This window comes from Camelus dromedarius, chromosome 20, assembly GCF_036321535.1.
Source record: "Camelus dromedarius isolate mCamDro1 chromosome 20, mCamDro1.pat, whole genome shotgun sequence".
Lineage (NCBI taxonomy): Eukaryota > Metazoa > Chordata > Mammalia > Artiodactyla > Camelidae > Camelus > Camelus dromedarius.
Genome location: NC_087455.1, coordinates 27,815,425 through 27,833,227, shown reverse-complemented (window position 1 = coordinate 27,833,227; position 17,803 = coordinate 27,815,425). Strand labels below are relative to the sequence as shown.

The following is a 17,803-nucleotide window of genomic DNA, read 5'->3' as shown; positions in this document are numbered from 1 at the left end:
ACTAAAAATATATTTTATCATATGGTCAAGCAATCCCACTCCTGGGTATAGTATATTCCAGAGGGAACCTTAATTCCAAAAGACACATGCACCCCAGTGTTCATAACAGCACTATTTACAATAGCTAAGAAATGGAAATAGCCTAAATGTCCATCAACAGATGAATGGATAAAGAAGTTGTGGCGTGTGTGTGTAATACTACTCAATGATAAAGTAATGCCATTTGCAGCAACATGGATGGACCTGGAGATTTTCATTCTAAGTGAAGTAAGCCAGAAAGAGAAATACCATATGATATCACTTATATGTGGAATCTAAAAAATAGACACAAATGAACTTACTTACAAAACAGAAACAGACTCACAGACATAGAAAACAAACTTATGGTTACCAGAGGGGAAAGAGAGTAGGAAGGGCTAAATTGGGAGTTTGAGATTTACGGATACTAACGGCTATATGTAAAATGGATAAACAACAAGTTTATACTGTATAGCATGGGGAACTATATTCAGTATCTTACAGTAACCTATAATGAAAAAAGAATATGAAAAGTAATGTATGTACATGTATGACTGAAACATTATGCTGTATACCAGAAATTGACAACATTGTAAACTAACTATACTTCAACCAAAAAAGAAGAACATCATATTTTAAATATTATCAAACCACAGAAAAACATTTGTTGAAATTTAACAGCCTTACTTCACAAAGCTCAGCCCCACCAGTGGCTTCCATCACATTGCATTTCATTTTCTCAGTGACCTAGCTCCAGCAAGCATCACACTTTTTTTTTCCTGGCTGTAATATATATCAGTGACAGAGGAAATTTATAGGGGAATGTGGGAGACAAGCTGATAAGAGGCTGAGAGAGCTTTATCGAAGGGAAAATTACTTCAAGGAAAGAGCAGAATTATTAAAAAGAGGATATTTTATGGAAGTTTGCTCTGTTGGGTGCAATACTATCGTCCTCATCTCAGCAGACATTCCTTTAATTTCTTACCATGTTTTAATGTTAAACCATGTAGATATATGGGTTTTGGGCACACTTTCTGAGACTGGGAATGGAGTGAAAAACAGTGGTGCCCAAAATAAAATTGTATATTACTTTCAACCACTTTTGAAGACAACCTGCTAATGATTCCACTTGAAAGTCTTTTACTGGTCTAGAGGAAGTAAGGAATCAAGAGTAGCTGTCTTCCAGAGAATGCACTGCATATATAAACAGTGGGGCTGATTGATGCATAATTTGAAGCAATGCAATATTTGGTACAGATTAACTAAGGAACACCAGCATATCATGCCACATGCAGATGTTTGATGCTGTTTTCTGTTTCAGAAAGTACATTCTGTTAACTAGAAGGTAAATCTGATTTCTGTAATTAACCTATTTGAGTCTGATCTGAATGTGCAGATCATGTAGAGATACTTTGTGTTAGTTCCTTCAGCTTTGTATCAAGATATGTAACATGCTATGTGGATATTTATTGGTACATAAAAATACAGAAATTATACAGGAAGAATTCTGTTACCTCAAATACTGGTATAATGAAATTTCTCACATTTAAACAGATATATTTTGCTTGTTGGTTTTTGTTTTGTCATGGCAGTTGCTCCAAAGTGTACTGCATAGATTTGGTTATCATGTATTTTCTTCCAAGAAAAATCTTGTTTAGAAAGTGCTTTCACTGTACCTGTCACCTTTTAAAATAATTGGAGTGGTATTCTCATGCAGATTAGTGTCAGGCTAATTGACAGAATTAGCTCTATTTTCAAATATTCCTTCTGTAATGTTATCAAGAAATAGCTTTTATTTAACGCCTCACCTCTCCCTATCTCAGCAATGCAGTTTTCTCCACATTTCTGAAAAAGTCACTTAAATTCTAAAATAACTCTTAAAAATCAAAATCTCACAAAAAGGATTCAATAGCTGGAGGAATGAAGAGGCCAGTATTCTCAAAACTCACGCACAAAGGCACATCTTTTGCTTGTTTACTTGAGGGTAGTATTTTGAGTAATTTGCCAGTTTCTTTTTCAAGGTAAAATACAAAAAAGGAAAACAAGTGGTGTGAATTTGGGCTAATCCCGTGAAGTTTCTATTGTAGACAGGTTGGACATGTTGGACAGATGGACATTTATTTTTATCACAGTGTAAAAAGTACCTGCTTGTATAGCTTTATTTACTTATTCGATAAATGTTCATCGAGTACCAGCTGTGTGCCAGGTATTTGGGAATAAAGTTCCCGCTTGTAAAACTTACAAATGAAGAAGCAGACAGTAAACATGACAAATAAAAAATATATCATAATTAGAAGATGGTAAATGTTATGAAAAAGATAAAAAAGTAAATCAGGCTAAGGGGTTGGGATTGGGAGGCAGAAGGTGTAGAAGTATTAAATAGTGGGGGAAGGTAGGCCTCCTCGAGACCACAGTTCACCTTGAGGAAGTGAGATAGGAGGGGAGAACTGAAGAAAGTCTCTCCTGACTAGAAGACAAAGGATATCTCTGCTGATACCTGGAGGAGCAGCAATCCAGGCAGAGGGAACTGCCTGAGCCATGGTCTCAAGTGCAAATGTTCAGGGAAGCCAGCTTGGCGGGTCTGAGTGAGCCAGGGGGGAGCAGCTGGGGGGGGGGGGCTCGAGAGTGATGGGGGCAACATCCTCTACAGGCCTTGTAAGCAAAGTGGGGAGCTGCTGGAGGGTTTCAAGCATATTAATGGTATGATCTGACTTAACATTATTGCTGCAGTGTTGAGACTGAGCTGAAGGGGGATAGAGTAGAAGCAGGGAGACCAGTGTAATTCACATGAGAACTAATGGTGACTTCACCAGGCTTGTACTAGTGGAGGTGGTGAATAGTGTTTGGATTCTGGATACATCCTGAAGGTAGATCTAGCAGAATTTCCTTATGGATTGAATAAGTAACTGGAAGGAAATAATTACCAGTAACTGAGATGGAAAATGCCACTTCTGCTTAAACCCACTTATCTGTATTTTTCCATACTTTAAAACACTGTATGATTCTTTTTCTCAATAAGGAGATAAACACTTAAGATGAAAATTTATTATGCACATGATTGATTTGCAGATAAGCAGCATTTATTTTTAAATTTGGTATATATTTCTACATATATTTGTTTCGTTTTATAAGAAAATATTTCTCTTCTCTGAATAAATGTAGTTGTAGCCCCTAACCAAAAATCTGTTGTCTCTTTGGAGCAAATAGAAAAAGGAGGAAAAAATGGAATAAGTGTATGGAACCAGTAATTGGAGTTCAATAAAAGGACCGTAATATTAAAAGAACATAAAGTTTTCAGTGGAGAGTGGAATAAAATAACTCTTTCTGAGGGCTTTCTCTGATGATTATGGAAGGTAGTTGTTGGCTAAACTTATATATACTTTTTTTCCTCTTCTGTCTCTCCTGTCTTGCTCATCATACTTCGTTGTATTGATTCCAATGAGTCTTTCTTTATTGTAGGATTCTTTCTAAGGCTGCCATAGACTTAGAAAGACCACCTTAAAGAAGGGAAATAAGATCACTACAGGTTTAAATTATCCTCTATTATACAATGGTTCCTCGTCTTTGTGTCCTTTTTTGACATGGCAGTTTTGGGAGGGATTGTGGGAGGAGGGGAGTGGCCCAGTGTGTTACTGTAAGGGAGCATCATTTGTGCACCCCCCCCCCCTTATTTTCTTAGAGATTTGCATATACAAGGTCTTTGTCTTTCAAATGTAAGTTGAAAACATTGTCATAAATAAAATAAAATTAATTTAGGCTGGTATCTCATTCATAGAACCTTTTTGCTATTTGGTACTTCTGAAGTGGTCAGTGGATACTAAAACTATAATATTCTCATGAAAAATTTTTAAATCCCAAATTGGGTCTTCATAAATTTGAATGCATGAAAAGTACTTACCGAGGGAATGTCTGAAAAAAAAATGTCAAAGTAAAGAGTGAAAAATGAGGAAAGTAGTCCTAAAAGGACAGTATAACTCTCAAAGGGAAGAAGAAATCAGAGACCTAGAGAGGTCTGTAAAAGCGCAAAGGAAAGCAGCAGCGGCGTGAGAAATGATACCCATGACAGTCCGAGGTGGACAAAGAAAGAGGAACTAGAAACAGAGTTAGTGGTAGAGGAGAGGATTGGCAGCAGAATGTGCATCACAGCTGGGAAAACGCTGCCAAGAGCTCACTGAGGTACAAAAAGTGAATGGAAGGAAAAGTAAAGAAGATGGTTTGCTATCATAGCGTCACGTTGTTCCTGAAATCTTCTGGACTTCTCAGCTTGGAAGAATCAAAATATGTGGATTTTTTTTTCCAGTTTGATATGAACCGTGACATCTAAATAGTTGAATTTTATTATTTGTTAATAGTCCTGTAAAAATGAGTTAACTTGAATTTTTATTCCATTTGTGTTTGAATAATCTACAAGTCTTTATGAAGACTGTCAGAGGGTAAAAATGACTTTATCTGCTTCCCCCACCCCACCCAGTGTCTTCAGGATCTGTACTTCATTTTAGGAGAGAATTCTGTAGATGAATACTGCTTAAGTAGTTGAATGGTGCTACAACATATTCCTAGATCCTCATTTAAACTTGAGATTCGGGAGACCAAAACACAGCACACTACTTCTGCATCTCTCTCTACTCTCTGAACAGTGGCTCTTTGTCAGTTTTATATGTTTCTTTGGGACCACTTAAATGTAATTCTCGGAAGTATAATATTAACATCTGGGTGATTGCCTTTTGGTAGAATCAAATCCATAGTATTAATCTTTTTTCTATTTTTTAGTGTTTTGAATGACTGAATAGACACATTGACGGGTTAGGTGATAAAGTGAGCAAGAGCTTGATTTAAACTCAGTATCTAACTGAATTCTTAGTTCATGGAGCACATTTTTTATTAAGTTTCTGCAGAAACTGCTAATTCTTGTTTCATTACACCTTTAGGGAAGCATTCTCTTTTTAGTAAAGATTAAGAAATTTCTTATTGAATAATTGAAAAGGAATGATAGAATAGACCTGTTAAACCATAACCCTATGTTTTACTCTACTCTCCACTCTCTCTCTGTATTTTATAGTGAAAGCAGTGCAGTAGAGTTATCAATAACAAATACAATGATCCTGTTATTTTAGAAGTACTGTAATTCATATACAGAGTGTGGCTTACACATTTTTGAATCTGCCTGTTTTAAGTATAGTGCACAGAAGTGCCTTGGACGTAGGATGCATTTGGTGTTCAGTATTGTGAGGCACTAATCAGCTAAGTACTGTAATCCTCCTTACAGGGTACATTCTTACTTGACCTGAGCTATATACAGCCACATAGTAACGGCATTAAGGAATAACCTTTTTCTTAACAGACCCATCACTAGAGGATTTTATGACTCTATCCTTGAATGAATTTTGTATAATGTGTAACTTTTTAGTAATTGAGTTTTGAAATAAAATTATTCTAAACAAGAAGAGAGTTTCAAATCATCTGATTAAGGATGGCTCCTATGATTTTGCTGGAGCTAGAAGGATTAAATGAAAGCACTGCCTGGCACAGTGTTGATGTATTTTTGTCAACATGATGCTTCATGCTGGACAGATGTGCACTGGTTGAGCGAAAGGTAAAACTACAAAAATGTGGTAAATACTGTGAAATGTAAAAAATGACTGATCTTTTTCATGTTTTATGATGACTGTAAATTGATTTGTTAAAAGCTTTTTGTAGGAATTATAGGAATGGAACCTATATATTTTATGTTTTACAGGACTGTATCCTTCTGTTAAATCCTTGATTTAATGTATCTTAACAGCTTCAAATTTCAGAATTTGATTGCAATGTTATGTTTAAGCTATATGGTTAGCATTGTGTAATTGAAGTAATAAAGTATTTCAGTTAGCAATACCATGCTTTATTAAGCTTTTAAAAAGAGGTCTTTTTTCAGATTACTGATTCTTCAAATGTCATTTCTATTTTATTTATAAAATGACAATAATTTAATAATCTCTACTAATGAACATTATGAATAAGAGATTTTCATATAGATAGTGCTTAATAACATATTTGAATTTACAGAAATTAGTAATCTTCAAATTCTTCATTCTACTTTCGGTGTCATGATTCTTAAAAATTGCGTAGCTCTTAATGAGAGTTAAAATATATGAATATTAAAATATTAAAACTTAAGTTTCCATGTAACCTTTTACTATCTTTGTAAATGTTTTCAAATGTTTACTGGATTATGTTTTCAGAAACTTGATTATTTTATAGTATATGTGGTCAGAATGTAGGTAGTATAATAACACAAACCACATAGGGCGTTAGAGGTTGTAAATATTAAAATAAAAACTTATGTAAAAACATCATGAATTAATGTACAGTATATAAATTGAGACTGCCTTTGGGAAATTGTTGAAAGTGGCTTTAATTGAAAAAGAATCTTTTTTATTTGGAGTTTGCCTATCAGTCAATATGATTTTTAGACTTGGAATTTTAAAGAGACTAACTGGTAGAGTTTCTTGCTCAAACAATTATGCGTAATCAGAATAACATTTATAATGGAGTATCAGGTGTGGATATATAGCTAGAATATTTAGAAATAGATTGATAATTAGTCCAAATGACAAAAAGTTATAAGCAATGAACAAGAAATGCTATTGATTAAAGTAGATTTAGGGTATTTCTGTCCATGATTTTCTATAACTAGTTCTGGTTAAGACCACCATAATATGTGAACCAGAAAATAATTGTAGCAGCTTAGGTTTCAATATAAAGAGAAGTAAGATGAACAGATACTAGGTAAATACAAAGTGAATATAAATATACACTGATATTGTTACATATTAGAAATAGAGATTAATTGATGCATAGAAGTAAAAATTAAGGTACTACATAATGTCACAAATACATTCTATTCTTAAAAAAAGGCATAATTCTGGATTCTGCCTCTTAGCTTCTCAGGGTCTTTGAAGGACTAAGAGAAATATAGCATCTTAGATGAATTACTCCATTCTTCTGAATTAAAATTTATGGGTTAAGTATTGTTAAATGCTTTATGATTGTTTAGAGAAGCGTACAAGTTATATTCTATTACCTGTTAAATGTTTTCCATCTGATAATAATTAATGCTAAGGCTTGCTTATAAAGGCAGTAGTGAAGATAGAGATTAGAGATTAGAGGTAAAGTACTTACATTTTCATGAATTTTCTTCAGGTCCTGAAAAAAATACAGTGTCTAAGAAATATAGCAGCTTTAATGTAAAGAAAAAATATATGAAATAACTAACGATATAATTGGTAGAAATTGTTTTGACACAGTATTTGAATATTTTGGAATAATTGATAGCAGATTCTTCATTGTTTGGCAAGAGTGTTCTTAGAATGAAATCTTGCTTTGCTTCTAGCGTGGCTTTCGTGTACTACCAGATACACTACCTGAAAGTGTATTTTTAAAAACCCAATTCCATGTTAAGTAACAGTGACAATAGTCATCCCAATTTCAGAAATCATGACCACTGTTCTATTTTTACTGAAATCCAGTACAAATCAGCATCTACAGTATGATTCACATGCTTTAGGCAAATTTCATAATCTCTAGAACAAAGTGATTCCTGGATTTAATATTGAATTCGGTTTCCTAAAGTATGATTTTTAAAAAGCACTTAAATGGCTTGCTAAGGACTAATTAGTAATAAACTTTATTTGGAACTGAATTCTATAATAAATATTCTTATTTATCAATACAATGGAAGATATATTTCCTGTGTTATAAAGGCCCACTGTATTCACTTTATACCCTACTTACTTTCAAACATTTATGTTAATTCCTCAGGGAATGTAGTGTTCCTTTTTTCTCCCTGTCTCTGTCCTATAGTACTCAGCATGATGTTAATATATTACTAGAAATCCCTAATTTGCAAAGAGATTTTGTTTTAAATGTTTAGTTCTAAAGTGATTGACATTTTTGCCAAAGAAGTCATTTTATAAACAATACCCTGAAGTCCAACAACAACAAAAAGCCAAACTAACATATACTAGAGTATCTATATTATACTCACAGAGTATAATATAAATTATACTACTAGTAAATGTAGTTTCTTCATTTCACTTAAGGTGCTGTAACTGCCATGGAGTAGTAGAGGAAAGAGAAGACTATTTTAGCAAATCAATGGGTTTGAGTACAGACAGCCATGAAACGTAGACATAATCTTAGGCAGAAGTAATCAATCAGTTATTTAATTCGGCAGATTGAGCACCCACTATGTGCCAGCCTCCTTAGATCCAGGTTGCCTGTCCTCTTGAAACTTAACACTTTAAGGAGTATTATAGACAGAAATGGGTAAGATTACATAGGGAAGAAGTACAGTGAGGAAGAGGCCATCATTAAGTTGACCTTCCTCCAAAACATCCAATTTTCCCTCAACATTTTGTGAAATTTTTTCCTTTCTTGTATGGCCTTAAATTCCATGTTTAGAGATTAATTTGTATTAATAATCTTAGGCTTGCATTTTTGATCATATTATAAAACCAGTATCCATTCATTCTGATTTAGTCTGCTTGTTTTTCTTTTAACTTTCAACTGAGATTAAATATAATGAGGTATTTACCAAATATGGCAAATTCCAATTTACCCAGTTTGGGGGCATGAAATATTTTCACAGGGGGAAGTATGTGAAAAGGTTTAGTGGGCTGCATTTCAGGGGGTTCTAGAGAGAAACTTCCTTGGAAAATCCTTGATTTAGTAAAGCAACAATTAAGAGTTCAGTAAATTTATATTTTATAAAACAGCTTTGAGTAAAAAAGAAAGAAAGAAAGAAAAGAAAAGAAAAGAAAAGAAAAGCCACTTAGAATACCCAAAACATTTCCAGCAAAGTTGTCTGTTTTATATAAATAATCTTCATATGTTCAACTATGTTATTCAGATCTTAGTTCAAATGCACTTTTTTAGGAGAGAACTTCCTTACTGAAAGTAGCTTCCTTCAGTCCGTTTTTGTGGTTTTACCCTGTTTCAGTTTTCTTCTGTAGGACTTAGGGCTATATGAATTACCTTAACTTGTTTGTATGCTTACGGTCTGTCTTCCCTACTAGAAAGAAAGCTTCCTGGGGGCAGGGACCTTGTGTGTCTTTTCTCTGTCGTATTCCCAGCAACCAGAATCATACCTGGCACATAGTAAGCACTAAATAAGTATTTGCTGAGTGATTGAATAAATACTGGAGGTACAAAGGTATGTCAGACACAGTCCTTTTTGGTTCAAAATGTAAAGTCTAGTGGATAGTACAGAACACCAATTAGGTAACTAAATAGGATGAGAAGTATTATGCTGGAGAAACACAGAGGCACAAAAGTGAGCTCCAGGTGATGAGCTGATTTACTGGTCTATTGTAATGAAGTCATACTGCTTTCACTTGACATACTACATTTTACTTCCTTTCTTATGTTTCCAAAATTTATATACTTATATATAGCTATAGAAGGTCCTATTCAGTCCACACTGAATTTTAAAGAAATTAGAATTTAATTAAGCAATCTCTAAATGAAAGTTGAAAATTTCTTTTCTTATATGCCATATAAATCTGAGAAAAACTACAATCTTACTTGTGGAACAGTATTAATTTCTTTACATTAAATTAGGTTTATGAATAATATATTTTTAGAGACAAATATATTTATTAACTTAGAATGGAAAAAAGCTATGTTATTTTAAATATACTGAAATGTATTTGAATTCCTAACATGAAGTCTGCATCTAATGCAGGTTAGATGGTCAGTTTGAGAAGGACCTGGTTTAATTGTTTATTCTTTAGCATTCCCTAGAGTAATTTTCATTTATCTCAGTTATATATATATATTCTTTGTATAGTAAGTAGTTAAGTAGCTAGTTAATGAGATGTGAGTATTCTGAAAATTCGTACCAGTCAGTTAATTACATCTTGATAAGACTATCATTATTTTTTTGCAATGCTTTAAGCCGTCATTTAGGCACGTTAACTTGATGAAGTTGTGGTATCAATATTATAAGATCGTAGTCTCTAAGAAATGGAAGAGGGTTTTAGAATCGTTCAGCTTCTTATAATCAAGGGTCATCTCTTAATCATTTCTGTGTCTCTAATTTGTATTATAGTGTGTGGCATTTAGTACTTACCTAATACATATTTGTTAAAATAATATCTGAGTTAATGTGTATCATCTGTATCTCTCACTTTAAAGCACAGACTTTCAAAGATTAAATGGCTGTACAGAGTCAGGTCACTGGCTAATAGCAGAAGTAGGAGTAGGAAGCCCAGATTCTGTAACTCTAGTGTTCTTGTCATGATACATTGCTACATACTAGGGAATTTTTTCTTTATTCATAGGTATAAAAATAATGACAAAAAAGAAAAATGAAATATGCATAACAGACACATAAATAGGATGTTATGTAGGTTAATACTGTATGATTTTTTTTGAGTGCTCTGTTTTGATTGTATATTTTTAACTGTAGGAGTCTGTGGTGTTATGTAACAATTGTAACCTAAAAGATTTATAATTAAGTCCTAAATGTTTTATATGTAAATGTAAGAATGAAAATGTAAAAATAAAAAAGCACATATACTTGTTTAATCATAAAACATTTAAGGGAACAGACCAGTTTCTTCATTTAATGAAATACATTTCCCTTTATGATTCTAGGTTAGAGTCCACCCTAGCCATGCAGTTGTGTGAGCTTTGGAAGGTAGAAGAGTTACGGAAACCATTATTGTCGAGCAGAGTTGTTGGTAGGCGGATGGACATATGTCAAAGTCTTGGTGGTTTCTGGGTTAAACTTCTGTTAATTGACCTCCGTAATGCTGTAGGCAGCTCAGATAATTGGTGGCAAATTGCCTAAGAATCCTGGGATCATAGCACCTTCTTAATGACCATTTTGAGAACTTGTGTCTCTGGTTCCCCAGGCCAAGAACAGCATTAACTTCTCTGGCCTTCATTCCTTCATTGGTTCAACAGTTGTGTAGTTTTGATTTCTATATTAAAACCCTCAATACCTGGAAAACCTAGAGTGACTTTTGCTTTTGTTAATGAACCTAACTGATGCATTGGCAGACTGCATTCCAGGTATATGGGAAAGGAGTTCAGGGACCCAAAAGAGACCCATTTAGAGGAGAATGATGATGTTGCTGGGTTGTGTCGTTCCACGTGTATCCTTTCTCTGTTTGGGTTAAAAAAAAATCTAAGAAATTCTCAACTGAGCGGTCTAATCTTGGTCATCTTTAACTTCAACTGACCCCACTACTTCATGTGTCCTGGCAAAATCGTTGTAACAGTTTAAACCTTTTCTGTCATCTTCAGGATTCTAGTCCCATTGCTTTTCATGGCTAATGAGGACAGCATGACTATTTTGTTGACTAAGAGAACTATGTGTGATTGCAAGGTCTACCAGTTTGGACTGGTGTTAGAGGGACTGGTGTTAGAGGTACAGGTTGAAATCTTAGTATACACTCTCTTCCTCTGAGATTGTAAGGAAATATTAGTGATCAGATGTGAAGGCAGAGGAGTGTAATGGAGCTGGCTTTAAGCTGAATGAAGATGGAATAAAAACAGCAGATCTTTCTGACTTCTAGAAAGACTTCCTCTTTTTTTTTTTTGAAATGAATAAATCGTTTTGTCAGTATTTATTTGTTGCTTATCTCAGGTTAGAGCAGTAAAGAAGGGTTGGAGATACAATGATAAGATGAAGATTTAGTTGAACCAATACTAGGAGTGATCTAGGTAGAAGATGAATGAAAAATAATTTTTAAGAGCCAACTCTTAGTTTTAGTTGGAAGCATTCAGTTCTTGAACTGAATCAGTTTGGCTTCATTATGTTTTCAAGTAGCTATGAAATCAAGGTCTCAGGAATAGAGAGAAAAGAAGGTGGAATTTTTCTAGGCTTCTGAATAACAGTTGGGAAATAGCTTATGTGTATTGAGCCAAGCAAAGAAATTAGAATAAAGGCTATTTTGCAGCAGCAGAATGTGATGTTGCTTGACTAATTGCAGGGTGTAAGTATATTCCATATGTAGTGTATCAGGCATTTAAGAACTATATTAAAAGTACCTTATAAATTTCCTATTTGAACTGAATAAAATGAATATTAATAAAACTTTTGTTATGGCATGATTTTAAAATGAAATTGAAGAAAAAAGAAGCAAAAGAACTATTTAAATTTATCCATCCACCCACCAATGAATCAGTAAAATGTGAAATTGCGTGAATGCTGCTCCTTTCATCATTGTTTTTCTTCGATTACTTAGGAAAAGAAGTCCATCAGTGTCCAGAGATCAGAACAGAAGATACGACCAAAGGGAAGAAAGAGAGGAGTACCCGCAGTATGCTACTCCGGACAGCACAATGCCTAGATCTCCATCAGATTATGCTGATAGGAGGTCTCAACGTGAACCTCAGTTTTATGAAGAGCCTGATCATATAAATTACAGGGACTCCAACAGGAGAAGTCATCGGCATTCCAAAGAATATGTTGTAGATGATGAGGATGTGGAGAGCAGGGATGAATATGAGAGACAAAGGAGAGAGGAGGAATACCAGGCACGCTACCGAAGTGACCCGAATTTGGCCCGTTATCCAGTAAAGCCACAGCCCTATGAAGAACAAATGCGTATTCATGCTGAAGTGTCACGAGCCAGGCATGAGAGAAGGCACAGTGATGTCTCTTTGGCAAATGCTGAACTGGAAGACTCCAGGATTTCTATGCTAAGGATGGAACGACCATCAAGGCAAAGATCTATATCTGAACGTAGAGCTGCCATGGAAAGTCAGCGCTCTTATTCAATGGAAAGAACTCGAGAGGCTCAGGGACCAAGTTCTTATCCACAAAGGACCACAAACCATAGTCCTCCTACCCCCCGGAGGAGTCCAATACCCATTGATAGACCAGACATGAGACGTACTGACTCACTAAGGAAACAACACCACTTAGATCCTAGCTCCGCTGTAAGGAAAACGAAACGGGAAAAAATGGAAACAATGTTAAGGAATGATTCTCTCAGTTCTGACCAGTCAGAGTCAGTGAGACCTCCACCACCAAAGCCTCATAAATCAAAGAAAGGAGGTAAAATGCGCCAGGTTTCATTGAGCAGTTCAGAGGAGGAATTAGCTTCGACACCTGAATATACAAGTTGCGATGATGTTGAGATTGAAAGTGAGAGTGTAAGTGAAAAAGGTAAGCACTGTATTCTAATCACACATTTCCCTGTAATTGGTTAGATAATGGTTTGCTTTTTAGGTTGTATTTCTGACTGAATATTTAATTGTTAGGTATTACTACCTTTATTTTTAAGTTTTTTAATGGTGCTGGTTATGTGAAGAAAATTTCAAGTTATAAAAGTATCTCCTGTAATTTATGTAGAAAAAATATTGATTTTTTAAAAAATTGGTTTTTTGCTATGTTTCTAAAAATTTTCTTGCAGCACTTGATGGCATATTTCAAAATACCTATTAGCTGTAGTTGTAAAATAACATTTTTTGTGCTTTCTTTCAAAAGGAGCAATATGTTTACCATAGAACATCTGAAAAATCGCTCAGTGTAAAGAATGAAATGCAAGCTATCCACAGTCCTTTCCCCCAAATTTAACCATTGCTAACATTTTGTTGTATTTTCTTCCCTTTGTCTGATGCATGTGTATTTTACATACTTACAAAGTTGGTATCATACTATATAATTTTGTTTTCTGATTATTTCCAGTTGATATCATATCATTAGCTTTTCTCTGCGCCTTTAGACGTTCTTCAGAAATGTTTTAAATGGCTGCACTACTGTTTTATCATAAGGATGTACCACAAACTAACTATTCATTTATTTGGGGTCATTGCAGTTGCTTCCAATTGCTACTGTAAATGATATTATAATGGTTCTCTTTATATGCAATTTTTTGCCTATATCTCTGAGTATTTCACAAATACATATTCATGCTTTGATTCTTTTAAGTTTTTAGTTCAGATTACCAACCTGCTCTCCAGAAAGATGATAATACTCCATCCTCCTGTCAGATGTGCTTGAGTTTTCAGTCTTGATGCACCAAATTTTTGCCAGTTGAATAGACCACCAAAAAATGCTTTTTCTTTGTTGTTTTAATTAGAATTTGATTGTGAAGATGAATGTTATATATGTTTACTGGTGTTTGATATATTCTTCTATGAATTGTCTCTTCATTCCTTTTATTTCCTTTTATTTTATTTATTTCTTCATTCTTTTTATTGCATATTTGGTGATTTTTTTTCCCATTCCTTTTAACCATAGAAACTTTTTATTATCCTCAAATCAGTTAAATATTTAACTGTATATTTTCTCATGTTTTTATTATTTATTTCTTTAACCTTTTAACTTTTTAATCTTTCTGTAATTTATTTTGGTGTGTGTCAAAATATATAGGATAATCTCTAACATGAATCCCTTGTACCAACCTGTTCCCCCCTGCAATACACATGGTTTTCTGACACCATTTGATCAGTAATCAATTTCTTCATAAGAATCAATAGGAATCAGTAAAGGAATTCAAGAAGGCAGCTAGATATGAAATTAATTTAGAAATTAATACAGAATTCTTTTTTACTGTACCAAAATAATTAGTTAGAAAACACAGATGAAAGGCAGTTCCCATTCTGATCTAAAAACAGAAAATGTGATTTTAAAATAACTAATAAGAAATGAGGGAGGCCTCCATGAAGAAAGCTATGAGACTTCACTGAGTAACATAAAGGAAGTGAGTAGAGATTCATTTTATATTCCAAATTGAGAAGGCTAAATACTATAAAGATACATGTTCTTTCTAAACAATTTTTTGGGGTTAATAACATTCTGTCACAGTCCTAATTGACTTCTTGGAGAATCATATTTCTAAAGTCAATCTACAGTTGTAGGGGAGAAAAACTTAGCTCTTTATTTCTTTTCTTTTTTTATTGACAGATAGTCAGTTTACTATGTTGTGTTAATTTCTGGTGTACAGCATAGTGATTTAGTTATACATACATATATATATTCCTTTTTGTATTCTTTTTCATTATAGCCTCTTACAAGGTTTTGAATATAATTCCCTTTTAACTTTTTTTTTCCTCTATGCATCTTAGTTTCCCTGTCTGGGGCCCTGTAAATTAGATTGACAAAAGATAGATTAACAAGATAAAAACAAACAGAAGTTTATTACCATGTGCATTGGGTATATATGTGCACAGTCAGCTATGAGCAACTCAAATGGGTGGGTAGAATTTAGAATCTTAACAGAAGAACAGTGCATTTTTAGAGAGATGACAAAACAAAGGCAACGGATTTGAGTTTCTAAGACTGCAAATTATGGGAAGGTAAATTTATAGGGATCTAATGGAAAATAAGGGCTAGCTAGTAAAGTTTGTTGTGCACACTCCTCTGGAACTATTTCTGGGCTGATAAGGAGTAATTAACTTTTGTCCTTTCTGGTAGAGTGTGCGTAGGGGACACCTTTGCAAATTTATGTCCATCTTAGGCAAATATGGGGAAGGTAGGGAGCTTTCCCTGCATCTGCTTCTTCTCAGTTGCCTTCAGCTCAAAATAATCCTTATGCAAAGTTGGCATATTACAATAAATAAATGATAAAAACATAGAAAGCACTACAAACCAAGGGGGAAGAGATAAATTTTTCAACAAATGGGCTTGAGGAAAATGAATATACAGTAAAAATTAGAACCTCATTTCATACAAGTTGCAATTAAATTATAAATAATAAGAAAATTGTGTTTATTAAGATATCAAAGTCTATAAAGAGAAACTGTAGATCTTAATCTTATCATGGATCATATAGAAAATTTATTCCCAGAAGCTGTAATACTTCCTTAAGTATATTTAATAATCTTTAGTTTGGTCATTTTCCATATTTGCCTGAACGTATCTATCATAATACATAAGAAAGAAATCGTTTTGTTATCTATAGTGTTTTGGTTTAGATTCTGTTACGCACTTCTGTTATCCTTTGCTAAAGCAATGCCTTTACTTTTACCACATAAAGATGTAAAAAACCAAACAACTGCATCAATCCAGGGCTTGAAAGCTTTTTATATGTAGTATTCTTCTAAGAGCTTATACTTCGTTTCAGGGTTTTGAAGTTACATTATAAAAATCTCCCATAAATAAAAAGCTATATATGAGTTAAAATCCCAGGTAATGCTATTTAAAAATGGAAAGAAACTACACATTTACATCTGTCTTCTCTCCTAACTTGAACTCCTAGTGGACACCGTTAGAGACAGTCCTCCTTCTCATCTACCTAATAATTTATTTCACAGACTATGGCTTCTGCCATATTATATCAGTCGTAATTTAATTCAGTTTTGGAGAAGGACATCTAAATAAAGTAACCTTTTCCTGTTTGGTATTACCCACAATGTGAGGAGAAGTTGTAGCTGTTGAGAAACTGGAATAATACGGGAAAGAGATTAAATTGTGTCGTATCATCATTAGAGTAGCATTTTTGATTATTTGTGGGAAAAATGTCAATCTGATTTGAGAATAAGCTACTTTTAAAGATATCTAACATTGAGATTCATATTCATCCTTAATAGTTAACTAATGTTTGAAAAATTTTCCTAATAATTAAAATAGTTTTGTTAGTGGCATTTTTTTCCTATGTGATTATATGTAGATACATCATTCTGATGAGGATCAACCAACTTTTAAAAGATAGTCATCCCTTTGCTTTATTATCCCCTAGGCTAAATAACTCCAAAGAATGTACTTTACAACTGAGACATATTTTTCATTGTCTTAACTTTTCTGTCCCTTTTCATTCTTGTGCACCTTTCCAAAATATATAGAGTAAATTTGGATTAAGTAATCTAAAGCATTAACCAACACTGCATAGATAGCACCAAGCAACATTACCACAGCAGAAGGGTTCTATGCAGGCTCTTGTATGTCATATTATAGCTTCTACTACAAGGCAGGCTTTTTCCTGATCTTTAAATAATAAAAATTCCGTTGATAATCCACACAGCAAGTTTATAGTTTATTTAAAGTTTTTTTATTTCTCTGCTGTCCTGTTGGCTAACTTTGTGCTGCTGTTTAATCTTCAGCTTTATTGGTGCTTTGGTGGCTTTAGCTTTTCTCTTATTCATTTGTCACTTTGGATAGATGTCATTATTTTAATATACAGAATTTCATCCAAATTTTGAGTAGATGTCATTTCACTCACTAGGTTCTTTCAGTGATGCTGATAATTACAGTCTATGAGTGACCAGATCATTATTTGTGTAACAATAATAGGGTGGTTTTATGGAAAAAAGCATGAGTTTTAGAGTTAAAGAGGAGCTCAAATCCTGGCTGGATCATTCACTAACTGCTTGATCTTGTCCTGTGTATTTAACCACTGCAGGTCTGTTTCCTTACCTATAAATACAATGGTATGTCCATTGTTTGGCAGTTGTAGGGATATTTATCTATATATCTCAGTCTAACCATTTATCTATCATCAACAGATAATATATATAAATATTTTAATATATAAATTTATATAATATATAAACAGTAAGTATTAACATTTTTAGATTATTTATTGTTCTGTGATAGTCAAAGATAGTCAAGATTTCTACAAGACAACTTTCAAGAGTTTTGAACGAAATTATAATCATGGTCACTTGGATTGTGGACATTTACGTTGGTTTCACTTCTTCCAGGATCTGCCTCCTGTTGAACTAGGCTTGTATTTCCAGGCTGAGAAGAATATACTTTTTAATTTGTAACTTTTTTAGAGCCTGTTATTTGCAGGGTGTTGAGTTGGATCTAATGGAAAATATAGAGGAGATGAATGATATTCTTTCT

At 33.7% G+C, this 17,803-nt stretch overlaps 1 protein-coding gene across 29 annotated transcripts in view; it reads left to right on the top strand.

The window, feature by feature from the left end:
* The window catches only part of RIMS2 (regulating synaptic membrane exocytosis 2), a 511,671-nt gene that overhangs the window by 205,534 nt on the left and 288,334 nt on the right, over positions 1-17,803 (top strand). For 28 of the 29 annotated variants that reach the window (XM_031439443.2, XM_031439470.2, XM_031439442.2 and 25 more), the window contains one exon: positions 12,255-13,180. In XM_031439443.2, coding sequence (XP_031295303.1) covers positions 12,255-13,180 — 926 coding nt within the window. Of the gene's footprint in view, positions 1-9,321; positions 9,343-12,254; positions 13,181-17,803 lie in introns of all 29 variants that reach the window. The other variant, XM_064476913.1, reaches the window with a different exon arrangement.